The sequence below is a fragment of the Dermochelys coriacea genome, chromosome 2, assembly GCF_009764565.3.
Source record: "Dermochelys coriacea isolate rDerCor1 chromosome 2, rDerCor1.pri.v4, whole genome shotgun sequence".
Classification (NCBI taxonomy): domain Eukaryota; kingdom Metazoa; phylum Chordata; order Testudines; family Dermochelyidae; genus Dermochelys; species Dermochelys coriacea.
Window position 1 is genome coordinate 116,147,608 of NC_050069.1, and position 15,955 is coordinate 116,163,562.

Here is a 15,955-nt window from a genome sequence, read left to right on the forward strand (position 1 = left end):
CAATTTTGGTTCATTGATTTCTAGTCCTACACTTCGCTTATTTACCAGGTATGATCTTAACACAGACCTTGAGTTACATCAGCAGGGCTTTTAGTTTCGACTAATTTAGTCAGTCTCTCTTTTGTTCCTTTTCCCATCAACAGTTCTTGTTATAGGTTATTGTGACATTTTATTAATTTTCATTCACTTTTCACAGTTGAGCTCACAATTACGGTAAATGTGTAGGCCCAAGGTAGGCCCCTTCCTCTACCCTTCAGTGCATGTCCTGATAGGGAGAAGGTCATGGGGGACCAGGTCATCCTTGTCCTCAATGGCTGTCTCAGTGCTGCTGGACTTTGAAAGGATGTGGACAGACGTAGCAACTTGTAAATTTACCTATTTTCGGTTTCCGGTAAAGTCCTTGAAGATATACTGGCACATGGTATTTCTCAACTTTCTGCTATACCATTAAATGCAGTTTGTCTGTACAGGGCACACATGATTTACTGAACTCCATTTAAGTAGGAGTCTCCATTAACTCAACTTTGCTTAGCCTCTGTCCAACCCCAGGAAACATTTCCGGAGAGCCAACATTCTCTCTTCCCTGCATTTTGGGCTCCCACAGGCCATAGACATGAGTCTCTCCAGTGCCAGCCAGCTTCAAAGCAGAAGGTGCTAACTGAATGACAATGGCTTCAAAGCCAGAGGGGTGGGACTCTGGGGTTGGAAACCTGGAGCCCAGTGAAGAGCATGGAATCTTCTAGATCCAAGAGAGGCATCCTTGTGGACTTTGACATCTGCCAGCTGGGATGGTGTGGGAGGTGCTGGAGCTTAGTTTTCAAAGTCTATTGTGGCAACACCCTGGACATCAGGTGCACACAGGAGGGAAGTGAGCAACAGGCTTGACAAAGCCCTGGCTGGGATGATTTAGTTAGGGATTGGTCCTGCTTTGAGCCGGGGGTTGGACTAGATGACCTCCTGAGGTCCCTTCCAACCCTGATATTCTATGAACAGAGTCAGAGGTGCACCCTAGTTCACCCATTGGGCCCTGGAAATACATCCCAGCTAACCAAAACAAAAAACAGGCTTTTCTTAAGTTACTAAAGGGTTAAAGAGATGGAGAAATTGATATTTTCCCCATTTAGAGAAAATGATTTTCTCCTCTTTATAACACAAAGAAATGAAGGGGAATTTAATTGTCACAAATGAGCAACATTTTGCTTAAATCATTAAATGAACAGCCTATAATGACTAAAGGAGTTTATTTGTAAAGGTATTAACAAAATGTTTAATGCAATCCATTTTACATCAATTTGTGATATAAAGCATGATGTTTATTTGGATTTCTGTTCATCCTTGAAACTCAAATTTAAGTTGGACCTAAAGGTAGCACTGCAAGGAACCCAAGGGTACCACTCCTTATGGACAATGGAAGGACACACCTGAGTAATAAAAAAGTCAAAAATAGTATTGTAATTATTTTGAGAGGGGAGAGATTGAGGAAAATACAGCCTCCATATTCTCCACAAGACTCAGAGTTCTTCTATAGAAACAACATAAGGTGCGTGATGTCTTCAAAAACTGTTTTACAATACAATATAGTGTTTTGTTAATCAGAAGCAACAACGAACACCTTACTATTTTCTTCCACCATCTCCTGTGGATGTTCATACTGCAGGAAGAAAAACAAGAGTATTTTAGAAAAAAAATATGAGCATATTAACAAAGATTTTCAAATGTATCTGGAATTAATTGAAATTTAGAAATAAATTTTTAAACTGTTTATTTTTAATTGCCAGTTGTTCAGTTAAGAGCCTAATACTGCAAGGTACTGAGCATCTTCTGTGATGTGACAACTCCAGGATTCAGCATTCTGCGTTTCATTTTCAAAATGCTGCCCACAACAGAGCAAAGGGCTGCACTCCCTCCACTGGCAAGTGCTTGCCAAGCCATCAGTTTCATGGGAAACAGAATCCTGAATTTCAGGATCTGACATGCGAGTGAAAGAAGATTTCCTCTGAAGTGCCATATTAACATCATTTTAGCTAGTATAATTATCACTAGCATATAGTTTACTCTCCTTGGCATGGGGAACTGGCTTTCTTGACCTCCTAAAGCACCATGCACACCAACTGCATTATGCACAAATCACAAAAACCAGAAGATCCCACCATCACAGAAATACTAAGGCAGTGGTCACAAGCTTCTAAAGCTATTCCAGAGACATTAAACAGATTACATATAAGAAATGTACAGTGGCACTAGTGTGTGTGTTGGGAGTGCAGGGGAGGGGTTGAGCTGGATAAAACCTTGGTAATTCATCTAGAACATTTTGAATGTTTAGTTCAGCTGTTAAAGATTCTCCTGCTAGGAATCTAGCACCAGCTCAATGGCTTATGCAAAATATGTAGTTTAGACCCTTGGTAGAGTCATAATTCAGCATGTGTTATATCATCTCCTACTGTAAAAAGGAATCAGTATTTATTTTAGAGATTTTTCACATTTTAAAATTAGGATTTTGGATTTTGCTTTAAAAAAATATTAAGGAAAGAGGAAGTAAGAGAAAATTCAAGTAACCTTCTAGAGTTATTCTCTTTAAATAATGAAGTGACCACAGGAGAAGCATTATTCTGGCACTTTAGAAGACTACTGGCTCTATTAGGTCATAGAATCTTAGCCATAAGTAATAGTCCCCAGAGGAAAATCTCTCCTTGTCCCCCATGGGTGATGGTAGATGGGGGCACTAGAAGGAGGTGTGACTGTGCCTGCCCCTTTCATGGTGTGAATGCAAGAGGAGAAGGACTGGGCAAAAGATTAAAAGTGGCACTTTACCAATTCTGCAGGGTTGTACTATTTTTAATTGGTTTCACAAAATGCTGATTTCACTGTTCATAAGAAGAAACACCGAAGTGACTTTTTGGCAAGAAAAGGGACAAAAAACACGAACTAGGAAAATCTAATCTCAATGCTGTTGGTTGATCTAGAGTTTGTTTCAGAAAAAGCCAAAGTTTTATGATCAACATGCATCACGTTCAACAGATTTTGTAAGGAGCTGATTTATAGGTTGCGGAATGATGAACTGTGCTTATATGTACAGTGTTTCCCAGCCAACCATCACCAAGCAGGCTGAACCAGATGATAAAACTTCCTAGATGGGATATTCTTGCCTTATCTACTTAATGGAAAAAGTTTCTCATTTACAATTCCTCAGCAAATAGATTCGTACTTCATTTGCTGATCAACTGCTCCCCAGCTCAGAATCCAGATACAAAGCTGCTGGTGTATAGCACCTACCTTTGTATTTTGTATTGTATCTTTAAAACTCCTCACAGTTTCTTCCAATACTGAATCCATAGACTGAATCCTGGAAGAAAAATAAAGGTGGAGAATCTCATTGGATGGCCTCCTTTCAGTGTGCCCATGCTTACTGTTTCATAACTAAATCCCTGGGGTTCCCCTAACTGCAGCTCAGCAGCCAGCACAATAGCTAGCACAAGGAAAACCCTTGGACTTCTGTACCAAGTGCACCCGGCTCCCACTGTTAGCAACAGAGCGAACATGCTTTTATTTTGTCCAGTTACCCAGACTGAATAGCAAGAGCCTCCAGCCTCCTCAAGAAAACCACTTCAGAAATGTGGGGGCAAATGCATATCAGGCATGCTCTCAAATACAGAAGATAGGGACCAGCCATCTAGCACTTCCTCAAAGATCCCAGTCAGAGACCAGTTGCTCCATAACAGAAGATACTGGAGCAAGGATCAGCTATTTTAACAAGCTATTTTAAGGTAGTAAGGAGCTATAAAGGACCAATTTGGGGGAGTCAAGGGTTTCCATTTGCATTTTGGGTTTATGCAAAACCAAAACTCCAGGGAAACCTGCAAAGACCACAGCCATGTTAGGGTTTATGAAACCTGCTAACCTACTTCAAGCACATGTGAGCAACATAAAGGTGGTCCTGTACCAAAACCTCAGATCCAAGCACCTGAAAACTATGGGACTATTTAAATCCAAATTTTGCTGCTCTGGTCCATATCTACTAGTTACAGGTTTCCAAGCAGCACTGATTAAAACAGAATAAAAGCTTGTTTCTCTCACCAACAGAAGTTGGTCCAATAAAAGATATTACCTCGCCTACCTTGTCTCTCTAAAATAAAAAAAAAGGAGTACTTGTGGCACCTTAGAGACTAACAAATTTATTAGAGCATAAGCTTTCGTGAGCTACAGCTCACTTCATCGGATGCATTTGGTGGAAAAAACAGAGGAGAGATTTATATACACACACACAGAGAACATGAAACAATGGGTTTATCATACACACTGTAAGGAGAGTGATCACTTAAGATAAGCCATCACCAACAGCAGAGGGGGGGAAAGGAGGAAAACCTTTCATGGTGACAAGCTGTAGCTCACGAAAGCTTATGCTCTAATAAATTTGTTAGTCTCTAAGGTGCCACAAGTACTCCTTTTCTTTTTGCGAATACAGACTAACACGGCTGCTACTCTGAAACCTAAAATAAAAAAGTCACAGAAGTAATGACCAGAATCAGAACTGACCATTTAACTAAATAACTAACTAAGACTGAGCAAAGATATTTCCTATCTCTAAAATGACATATTTAAGAGACAGCTGGAAGATAAATACCTTTGCTTTTGATGATTACAGAAAGAGCTCAGTTTGATGGACTGTTTATTCCAAAAGTCCTACAAGAGTTTCCCAAAGAGTACACGTGTTATTTTGGAACTGGACATTCAATCCATGTATGGGTTAAAAAACAAATAAAGACATACACACCACTGTGTCCTTCTCAAGGATGGATAAAATTTGAGCATCCTTCTCAAGATTGGCAAGTTCTTGGACAACAACCTTGTGGAAGTTCTCCAATTTATTCAGTCTGCAGGCAATAAATAGAAATTCAATATCTTTAAAATGCAGCATCACTAGACAGCAGATGACTGCTGCAATTTGGTTTATGTATTATGTAGACCACAGCTCTGCAGATTTGTAAGGAAAACAAACAAAAGCAAGTGTTTTCTTTCCACACAGTTGATTTTTTTTAATATATCTATTTAGCAGAAGTAAACCATTTGTTACAACATAGCTAGCACAGGAAATACTATGCCAAAAAACCTGAGTATATGTCTTCAGATGAGTGCAAGAGCAACATATTGCAAAGGTAAACATAAGGAAACTCTTGGAAATAAGGCAAAAGCAGGTACATTTCTCAAGACAGAACTGTCCCCAGGGACATACATTGCCAAGATACCACAGCCATATACACGTGAGCAAGCAAGAATAATTTGCACATAGAGATTAGAGGATTCAGGGGATTGGTTATATAAAGTAAAGGCTTTACCTTCCTAGGGTATGGCTTTTAGATAGGTGCATGAACAGTACGTACCATAGGTGTTATACTAGATGGCAGCTTTTCAGTGGCCTGCATTGGACAAACATCTCTGTCCAGCTCATAGTGAGCAATTATAAAAGCACTGACTCCTGCTGCTCCTGGGCACCACTAAAGTCAGCGGGCCAAAGATTCAAACACATGCTTTAAGCACATTTTACAGTGGGTTTTGGCACCACAGGACAGCAACTTCATCGGCCCTGCTCCTCTGAAGAGTATATTAATTCCATGGGTTTATCCAGGGATATCGCTGTTAAAATGGAGCCTGTTGCTGATCAAGCATGTCTGTTAATGGGGACAAAAGGCCATCCACCAAGTTTTCCCCAATTAAAAATATTTTACTGAATTTGAAAGTGACAGAGAGAAAGTAACCTAGGAGCTGGGTGAAATTTTTCAAATCTGAATACTGACAAAATTTCATAATTAGAAAGAGAGCAAAAGTTTTGATTTTTTTCCTGTTAAATGGCTGTTTCCATTTCTGACCAGTTCTAGAAAAATCTGTGTACAAAGGCACAGCAGCAGTTTTCTGCTGTAAATCCACTCTAAACTTCAGTGAGAGAAATTAACAGATTTTTATTTTTCACATCTGCATTTACTTTCATCAAGACAGGCGCATGGTACCATACAAGGTATATATTTTATACAGCAGTGAAACAATGGGTAGTACTTGTATCCCGTGTAGTTTGTAAGTTAAAGGTGTAATACTTGCCATGAATTTGGAACTATTTCACATTGCCAAATCCCACACACTGATGCACATTCGTGAGCACGGACGTGAGAGATGTTCATGATTATGCTATATCAATATTGATCCCAAACTGTGCTTGTGCATTATTTATATTCATACATATACAATTTATATTTATGCAGTTAAGCATAACAGCTTAACTGACTATAGAGATGACATTAAGAGTATGAAGAGCTTTCTAGAAATTGACTTCTGTTTCATTATTTTGCTGTTGAAAGGGGAGGCAAGTGATGCCATTTGAGGGTAACAAACTAAAAGAATTGCATGGAAGCAGACTTTTTAACCTGGACTTCTAGTCAATGGGACACAAAATGCCTCTGTTGTCCAGTCTCTTGGCTCCTGTACCCTTTGCATTGACTCCATTCTCATCCCCCTTGCAGGGAAAGTGGGTTATGCACAACATTGCATACACATACAGCTCCACTAGTTCAGGAGGGATTCATTATACGCGAACAGCCCTATTCACCAAAAACAAGTGAACTTCACAGGAGCTCTCCTCCCAATGGATTTTTTTTTAAACAAGTCAGCTACTGTCATTTTGTTTTGTAACGCTAAGAAGCGCAATACTTTACTGCCAAGTTCTATTACAAAAGGCATTCATTTTTCAGGGTTACTAGAAAAAACTACTCATGCAAATTTTAAGCTGTTTTTGGCAAGTAGCAAATTAGTTACCTGCATTGATGTATTTGATTTAATAAAGCCGACACACTTTTTTCAGATGTCTTCAAAGCATTCTTTGCACAAATCTCCATTCTTTTGTACCTGGACTAGAGCACAATATATACATCTTAACATACAATGTCAAAACAAAACAAAACACTTAGTCTAAAACTTGTCCATACACACATTTCTACTGGTTTAGCTGAACGGATGCCACCCCTTACATGGCAAACTTATTTTGGTTTAGTTTAAACCTGCTTCTAATCAACATAAGCTAACCTGAAATAAGACACAAACAAACAAATTTTTAAAAAAAGTGTTTACACAAAAAGAAAAGGAGACAGAACAGGAATGGAATCTTAGAACTTAGTAAGTAATCTAGCTAGATATGCGTTAGATTCTGATTTTTTTAAATGGCTGAGAAAAGAAGCTGTACTGAATGGAATGTAGATTCCTGTTTTTGTGTCTTTTTGTAACTTAAGGTTTTGCCTAGAGGGATTCTCTATGTTTTGAATCTGATTACCCTGTAAGGTATTTACCGTCCTGATTTTACAGAGGTGATTCTTTTTACTTTCTTAGTCTCTAAGGTGCCACAAGTACTTTTTACTTTTTCTTCTATTAAAATTCTTTTTAAAAAAAGAGAGTCTGAATGTTTTTTTCATTGTTCTTAAGATCCAAGGGTTTGGGTTGGTGTTCACCTATGCAAATTGGTGAGGATTTTTTATCTAACCTTCCCCAGGAAAGGGGGTGTAAGATTTGGGAGGATTTTTGGGGGAAAAGACATTTCCACATGGGCTCTTTCCCAGTTATACCCGTTAGACGTTTGGTGATGGCAGCGAAAGGCCAAGGGCAAAAGGTAAGTGGGGAAGGAACTCTGAATTCTAGGGTACAGATGTGGGGATCTGCATGAAAACCCCCTAAGCTTATTTTTACCAGCTTAGGTTAAAACTTCCCCAAGGTACAAACTATTTTACCTTTTGCCCTTGGACTTTCACTGCCATGGTAAATCAACTGCCTTCATGTAATATAAATCCAAATAGACAAGTCTAGGTCCTTATGGAGTACATCTACACAGCATCTTGGAGCAAGTCTTCTAGCCTTGGTCAACAGGCTTGAGCCTGCAGGGTTTGTGGTGTGCTCTAAAAGTAGCAGTATAGATAGCACTTTGAAGTTGTGACTCAGGATGTGAAGCCCACACCCCTCCTTCCCACACCCCAGCCCAAGTAACATCTTCAAAGAATCGTCTTCACAGCTATTTTTAGAACACTAGTGCAAGGCCCACTAGCCCAGATCTGTTGACCCAGACTGGGAGGTCTGCTTCCACAAACTCCAAAATGCTGTGTAGACATACCTGGAGGTCTACCTAAGCTCTAGCTACTCAGTCAGCCTATATAGTTTTCTGACTCATTACAGAAAAGATGCTTACTTAGTTTATGGACATTACTGGTCACTGTTCTGTCTGTACAGTAGCCAATAATTTCCATAAATTAAAGAACCCACCCAAAACAATATAATTATCTCTCCCCTTCCCCACCCCCGCTGTATATGTATACATATACACTCTAAATATATATGTGGCCCCAACCCTGCAACCAGAAGAAGTAGGTATGCCACTATTATGTTGGGATAGGATTAAAAAGGGTTGTTCTTTTCCTTCTTTCCATCAAATTATCTGGAACATCTAAATACAACTAAATTGACATCACACAATAAAGTTTCACTTAAAAGAACTCTCCATTCCAATTAAAACCATCCTCTCACAACCAATCCATGACCTCCCCTTGGACATTTCCAAGAATAGCTGGGCCTTACGGCATACCTAGATGTGTGGGAATGAGTTCCTGAATAAAGGACTCTCCTACTAACTCCTTTCCCCCAAATGTATTAATTTAGGGACAGTAAGGTCAAGCATCCCAGCTAGTTTGGTTGCTTTGTTTCGGTCTACACATGCCAGACACTGAATACACACTAGGAATATCATGCACATTGTAGAGTTACCCAGAATGTTTTTGTTAGTTGGTTGGTAAAGTTTTCAAAGGCAGCAATGACACCAGAATCACTGACATCCTCATGCAGTATCTTGGAGACAAAGGTGTCATCTGATTCATCTGATTCCCGACCTGCAAGAGAGGAAGGTGCAACTCCATGCAAAACATTTCCCAAGCACTCGAGCAGACTTGATCCCAATTGTTATCTGTTGCACTCCAGCACATTCCTACACGAGATGCAAGTGACAACCTATGTTAGAGGTGAGACGGTGTTTCACGGTCACTCTTCCAAAGTTCTTGGAAACTGGAGCAGAACAACCTCAAAACTGAGGAAGTCTGAGAAGGAATTGTCAATCCATTACAAACGACTGTATTGTAAAACAGATATTTGGGCACCAACCAAGTATACAATGTATTAACATGTAAATATGGGGCATCAGATCAAAAAATATTGGTCTTCTTAATACCTTATTGATGAGCAGGCTTGTTTCCAGATAAACCCTTTACTAGGAATGGAAACTATGTACAGAAACGAGGCAACAAAAACATCCTGCTACTTTCTGGCTGCAACCTGCGACAGCCCTGTCCTGGGCTCCTTTGCTTCTGTTCCCCAGAGAGAAGTGTGTCCCAGGAAAACCAAAGACTGTCACTCTTCATAAAGTGTGTGGTCTCTGCACTTTCTGGAGGACTTACTCTGTAGCACAGGCCTCGATACCACTGCTTTGCCTCTTGTGTAGTCCTTTACAGTCACTGTGCATTGATGTAACCCCGCTACCATTCTGATTTGGTAGTGATTTCCAAGTACTTTCCACAAAAGTTGCTATTAACTATAGAAGGGGCAAGACAGTGGGCTTGACTGTCCATTAAATTGAAATCTGAGAGCAGGTACACTTGAAACTGCTGTCATTTCTGGGCATTTACATGTCAATTCCATGCAGCTTCCCCACCAGAACTTGCAAATAACGGAACCAGATCTCCTCTAATGTATACCTCTAACTCTATTTCTTTCCATGGAGTTAACAGTTATTTACACTTTTGCAAGTTCATAATCTGATCCCATTAAAATGGCTTACTTTAAGAGGCGTTCACTATAGTTCTCCCTAGGTTTGGACACAAACTACAATTTCAGTCAATAAGGCCAAGTTACAAAGGTTTTGAAATGCTTGTTTTAAACACCGGCCTGGTGTTACCTGTTTGAATCTCCTTTTTCTTCTCTATTGAATCAAAAAGTTTTTTTGGCTCAGAAGAAATGCTAGGAAATGACTGATCCATTTGCCATCTTGAAAGTTTAGGCTTTTTTATGACACCACCAAGCGATAGATCTGAAAAAACAATACTGGTACAGTAGAGATCTATAACTTAGTTCCACATTGAATATTTAGCACGACTGAACAGTGACCTACCAACCTTGTAATAGCTAGCATTGCTTGCTGGTTTACAAGAGTCTCAGTGAACAATCCAAATTTATCTGAGACACTGGTTGTACATTTCTGCAGGACAGTTTGGAGTCTCCTTATTCCTCTGCACAGGCTACCTACATCATCAGACCCTGCACAGCCTCTGCAGAACTGCAGCTTCTCCCATGCACACATAGCTGGAAGAGTGTGCGGACAAGGGCAGTGAGTGCACATAGCCTCATCTCTACCTCCTCCAGCATGCCAGCAAGAGCAGCTGGAGAGAGGGAAATAAGGATCACAAGTAAAACTTCAAACTTCACATACCAGTCTAATGCTCTTAGGCTCATCTAAGGAGACAGAAGCCATATTTTAAGGAGTACATTTATAAAAACAATCCTCATTATCAGCTTTAATGATGTGCAACTGATGACGTGTGCATGGTGCAACATGTGCTTTTTGAAGTTTATCAGGGCTAGGAGAACAGAAGAGAAACAGGAACTCTCTGGATTATTCCTAAAGGCAGCGCACAGCAGGAGCAGCTGCGGCCCCTGAGCGGCTCATAAGCTCTACAGGGCAGCTGGCACCCTCTCAGAGCTCATGCAGTAAATTGAATATTCAATTACACCCCCAAGAATATCTCCAAACAAAGGCACACACAATATCACAATGCACGTTCTCCATAAATAACCAGATGGCCACCCAACCATGTAATAGGATTATATTTACACTGTAGACCAGACCTACCACAACTGCCGACTTAAAGCCACCATTAACTGCAAATGATAATAAATTCAGACACGTCGACTCCATTCTCTCCTCTATGGTAATTAAGGAAAGTGCTAGACCGATCTGGTGTATGGGTACTCATAGGTTACATCTACACCTGGTGCAGGTGAAGGGATTCCCAGCTTACACAGACACACCCACACAAGCCTGAGGTTCACTTCCTACAGCCTGTACCTGGAAGATGAGGTCTCAGACTCACAACGGGTTTTTGGTGGGTTGGGTTTTTTTAAACCAACAATTCCTTGGCATAACATATATACATAATAACATAGTAGCAACCTTACAGTGAACCAAGTGTTTTGTCTGGTAATTGGATCAGCGTCGAGAATGTCTGCGTGAACATCACACACCAAAACTCTATTGTTGTTTAGCTAGTGTATAGTTGGTTTTTTTCCCAACAAGGAAGGATGTGCTGCAGCTCCACTTGAACAGCAGATTAGAAGAGGATTATGTGAATTCATCCTCACTGAAGACATGTCCTTACATGTCACTGGTAATTTATTTACTTAGAGCAGATGACAGTAGTTTGTATTGATGCTTTTTAAGTACGGGAATTAAATATTCACAAACAGGTTGAAAACACAAGCAATATCCAATCATTAAACTGTACACAAAATAGGTCACAAGAGGGGGAAAAAATATTTTAAAAAGTAGTGATTAGAGGAATTCTTTTCACTAAAGCTAGGCAAAAAATTGTTTGATTTTGCTTCAACTAAGATTCACAGCATTGTCAATAAGCTGTTATTACAGAACATCTTAAATGCAATAAAAGTCATTAGCGACTTGAAGAACTGAGTGACCAGGCAAGACACAAATCATGCACCACTATCACAGTGGCATTCCATTTTGATGCCTCAGGTCAGAGAACCTGAACTCTCATGCTTCTCTAACAAGATGCTAACCCTCCACACTCTCTTGGCTTTGTCCTCTTCTAGTTGCCAGACAGTTATGCAAAGACCACACAGAAAGTGTTAGTAGAGAAAGGTGCTAGGGAAAGAAGATCCTCAGATGTTCCTGCAGAAGCAGCATCATATTGCTCATTACAAAGATAAAGCATACCCTCAAGATAAATACAACTACACATACACTCTGCTACAAATTAATTGTGCTCTCTCAAAAGGACAGCAGATGGTAACCAAGCAAAACGAGAAAAGAATTCAATTTCTACATGCTGGTGCCCAACAAGAGAGCAGCTAAAACATTTCAATATTGTAAAGCCTCCACACTGTGCTTGCCTTTAGTAGAAATACTGTGCAGTAAAACCAAAAAGGTTATTATTGGAAAGGGATTAAATATAAGGACATCCTTGAGCATAATGTTTACCCTCCGCTCTTATACCTGGGGAACATAACTGACTATTTTTAAATGAAGTGCTGATTTAATTATGTCATAGTTCCAAATCTGTAATAAGGTTCAGATTTCCCCACCCCCACCCCATTCTTAGGGTCTTTGCTCTGCATACCTCTGCTCAAGATGGCCTCAGTTAACCAATAATGTGACTAAAAATAAATATGAGAGTGCTAGACAGGAGTAAAGTCGTATAAGAGCCACGGCACGGAAACAACAGTCTCACAATTTGCACAACAAGAAAATGAAGTCTGTTCAGACACTTGACGTATGGGGGAGATTTTCAGAGACTAGGGGCAGTTAGGTGCCCCACTTCATGCAGAAAAGCTTCTGTGTTTACTTAGATGATGTCTATTATACCTGAGCCTTTTCGTTTAAATTTGGAAACTTTATCTTCTCCTGGTAATTTACTGGATACCTCCTCATATTTCTAGAGGGAGGGGAAAAGAGAAAGATGCATTGCATTAGCTCTGTAGACGGGGAAAAAGGGCCACCTCATTTCTAAAAAAAAAAAAAAAAAAAACTTATTGTTGTCTAACTATTCATATTAAACATATAAACAGAATAGAACAGGGTAAAATGTAAACCTCACTTTCTTCTCTCCAGCATCAGAATACTCATGGGAAGATGCACTTAATGGTAGCGTCAGATCGTCTGCTTCCAAATCATCTGAAAGAAGTGCTTTAACTGCATAAGTGATGTATTATTAGACAAGTAATACAGGCAATTGATTTTGGATTGTATATATTGACCAAGTGCATTGAATAGTGAGTAACAACCACCACCTTCTTCTACAGTCAGTAAGAGAGAGTGCTATTGTATTTTGAACTGCAGTTGAACAGCATTCTTTCCCTTCCCAGGACTGCTGCAGTGGCAATGCACAAATCTGAAGCAATACATGCATCACTATCTATTCCTGCAAGTATGCTCCTGGAGGGGACAAAGTAAGGCAGAGAAAAATGAAAATGCTTCAGAGCACTACATATAAAATTCTGTTTTACCAGGCAAGCTACAAGCAGGGACAGACCAGCAGGATAATTTTTTATGATGCTAGGACATGAGAGGAATGAGATGGCATTTTATTACAGTAGCTTTTTCAGACATGGGAGACATTATGCTGTAAAAACTGTTGGACAGACAGCTAATTTTTCCAGCCCCAAAATGTAAGGATTAGCATACCATAATACACAACATCACCACACTGGATCCAAATATCTACATACACAATGCAGTTGTGTCCTGGGATACACAACTGCTATAGTTACTTGCATACAGTAGAAGCACTGAATGCAGTATGTAAATGTATGACAGATACACTAATATACTTAAACTGAAATTACATTGTAAGCTGTAAACAGAGGAGTGTTAGGAATGTTTACGTCATAAGAAAGACCACTATTGTGGAATAGAAAAATCTGCAGCAAAGATTTGTTTCAAGTTTAAAACAATACAAATCATTAATCAGTTTAACAGCCTCTTTACAAAATTTAAGAGTGCTATTCAGAAAAGAAAATTCCAATTTTTGTGGACTTGAGCCATGGATATTGACATCCTGTTCAGTTCCAAGTGCCAGAAATCCTAAATCTGATTTCTTCCCCTTCCTCTTTTGGTATCGGATAGTCAAGCATGGATGACAAACCAGTCTAGCACAAAGCATAAGCATAAGAAGCCCTCCCAATGTAGTGATGAGCTGAGCAGTCTTGAACTTGTGTACCAGGGAACAAAATATCGCTTAGTGCCCCCCCACCACCACCCATCCAAAATAGTTTACTTAAAACACTTATGAAGTCTCACGACTGCTATGAGAGGCACAAGTGGGCAGGAATTTATGAGGAACAGGGGGATAAAGGGAATATAAAAATGTACGTGGCTTCTTTCTAGTAGACTGCATGGGAATGGGGAGGAAAAAAAACGAAAAAAAAAAACACTAAATACCAGGGAGTTCCACTGCAGAGAAATCAAGCCTCATTGCACTGGATTTGATTTCCTTCTTCAGCGCTTCCCTGTGCATTGTTGGTCTTGAAACACCAACCTAAAATATATGTATTTTTAAGTACCTATTTTATTCAAGAAGCAAAATAAACATTAGTAGTGACTAGGCCATTAGCATGTATAGGCTCCTAAAGTGAGATTTCCTGAAACACCCAAGGGATTTAGGAACATAAGCGCCATTGATTTGCAAGGGACTCGTGCTCTTAAATCTGAGGCAACTCAAAAATTTCCACTTTAGCAAGCACCAGTTACAACTCAAGTCATTCTTCATATGAAACACTACAAAGTGTTTTAACTGAGAGCAGAAGAAGAGAAAATGTAAGAAGCCCGGTATAAGCTTTCTGATAGTTACTGACTATTTATCATGTTTTCGCAAACATCCTTGACTTCATACAGTATCTCCTATGCTCACAAGACATGGCAATACTAACATTTGGAACACTGGAAAAGTTTGGCATCACTATTGTCCACTGTTTGAAGTATAGTTTGGCGGCATGCCATGCAGCCTGTAGCCATGTTTATGGTCGATATTTCTGAATCAAATGGAAAATTGATTGGAAGTGAGAGTTATCCAGGGAGCATGTGGAAGTATAGGAACATGAGCCCAAAAGATGGCCAGAGGGGAGCCAGTCTACCACTGAAGGAAGTGGGACAGGAGGCTCAGACAAAAACAGAGGAGGGAGAGGAGAGAGGAGCACAGGGCCTGACATGAGGTTCCAAATATTCAAATAAGCTGCTATAGCTTTTCAATGCTTATCTAAACTGAAGTACCCCTGGGTTTCCAGACCTGATGTTGGATTATGCATGTTAATTCCTGCCCTGCTCCCAAGAATGACAGGTAAATAAAATCTAAGTGAGACTCATTTGGGGTAGAAATTCTATGATTTTACATGTTTCATATGCCTCTAGGCCTTAAACCTCCAACTAAAATACATCCTACCCCTAACCTCTAGCAGATTCCTTAATAAAGGTAGAGGAGAATATAGGTAAGATCCTTTAGTGAATACTGCTTTGAAGTGTGTAGTACACACCAAGCTGCACTCCAGGACTTTCACTGCACTGTCGTGATGTCCCCATGGCTAGTTACCGTGAAGCAAACTGGTGTACTGTAGATTCACACTCTGGCTTGCTGCACAGTCACTCACACTGTAGACCAGCCCTGAGATGCAACACGCCTGCAGCTAGCAGCTCAGTATATCTTGATGCTAGCAGACTAGTCTATGAATTATATGTTCCTTCAAAAAAAATAAAGTATTTAGGTTGTATTTGAAAACCCAGGTATAACTCTTGATATTTACCTAGCTGCATGCTAGGTATTCATCCCTTAATATGCTTCACATAAGTAATGCATTAGCATCAGTAGCAGCATAATCTAAATACCATAGCATCTTACTTTCTTTGTGTGGTAATCACTGCCACTACTTGCAGACGATAATGGCAACACTGTAAGAGAAAAGGTTTTATCCAATTATTGGCAACATGGTACACTTGCTCCTCACCTGTCAATTTACTTTATCTGCAACATGTTTAAGTCTCATTCAGTTTTATTTGGATTTTCATAGCACATACAAGGCCCAACTTAATGGCATCTCCATATTAAAATTTAAAATCCACTCATTTGCTTACAGAGCTGCCCATTAGCACAAATGCAAATAA

The 15,955-nt window shown here is 39.8% G+C and overlaps 1 protein-coding gene across 3 annotated transcripts in view; it reads right to left on the reverse strand.

The window, feature by feature from the left end:
* Positions 1-1,224: 1,224 nt before the first annotated feature.
* SYCP2L (synaptonemal complex protein 2 like) overlaps positions 1,225-15,955 on the reverse strand; it is a 52,005-nt gene continuing 37,274 nt past the window's right edge. For 2 of the 3 annotated variants that reach the window (XM_043508337.1, XM_043508335.1), the window contains exons 26-36: positions 15,693-15,742; positions 14,243-14,339; positions 12,900-12,994; positions 12,668-12,737; positions 9,968-10,099; positions 8,788-8,909; positions 6,802-6,896; positions 4,772-4,871; positions 4,622-4,680; positions 3,274-3,343; positions 1,225-1,651 (exon numbers count right to left, since the gene is read on the reverse strand). In XM_043508337.1, the coding sequence (XP_043364272.1) occupies positions 1,589-1,651; positions 3,274-3,343; positions 4,622-4,680; positions 4,772-4,871; positions 6,802-6,896; positions 8,788-8,909; positions 9,968-10,099; positions 12,668-12,737; positions 12,900-12,994; positions 14,243-14,339; positions 15,693-15,742 (953 nt within the window). In that variant the 3' untranslated portion in view covers positions 1,225-1,588. The remainder of the gene's footprint in view (positions 1,652-3,273; positions 3,344-4,621; positions 4,681-4,771; positions 4,872-6,801; positions 6,897-8,787; positions 8,910-9,967; positions 10,100-12,667; positions 12,738-12,899; positions 12,995-14,242; positions 14,340-15,692; positions 15,743-15,955) is intronic. The other variant, XM_043508338.1, reaches the window with a different exon arrangement.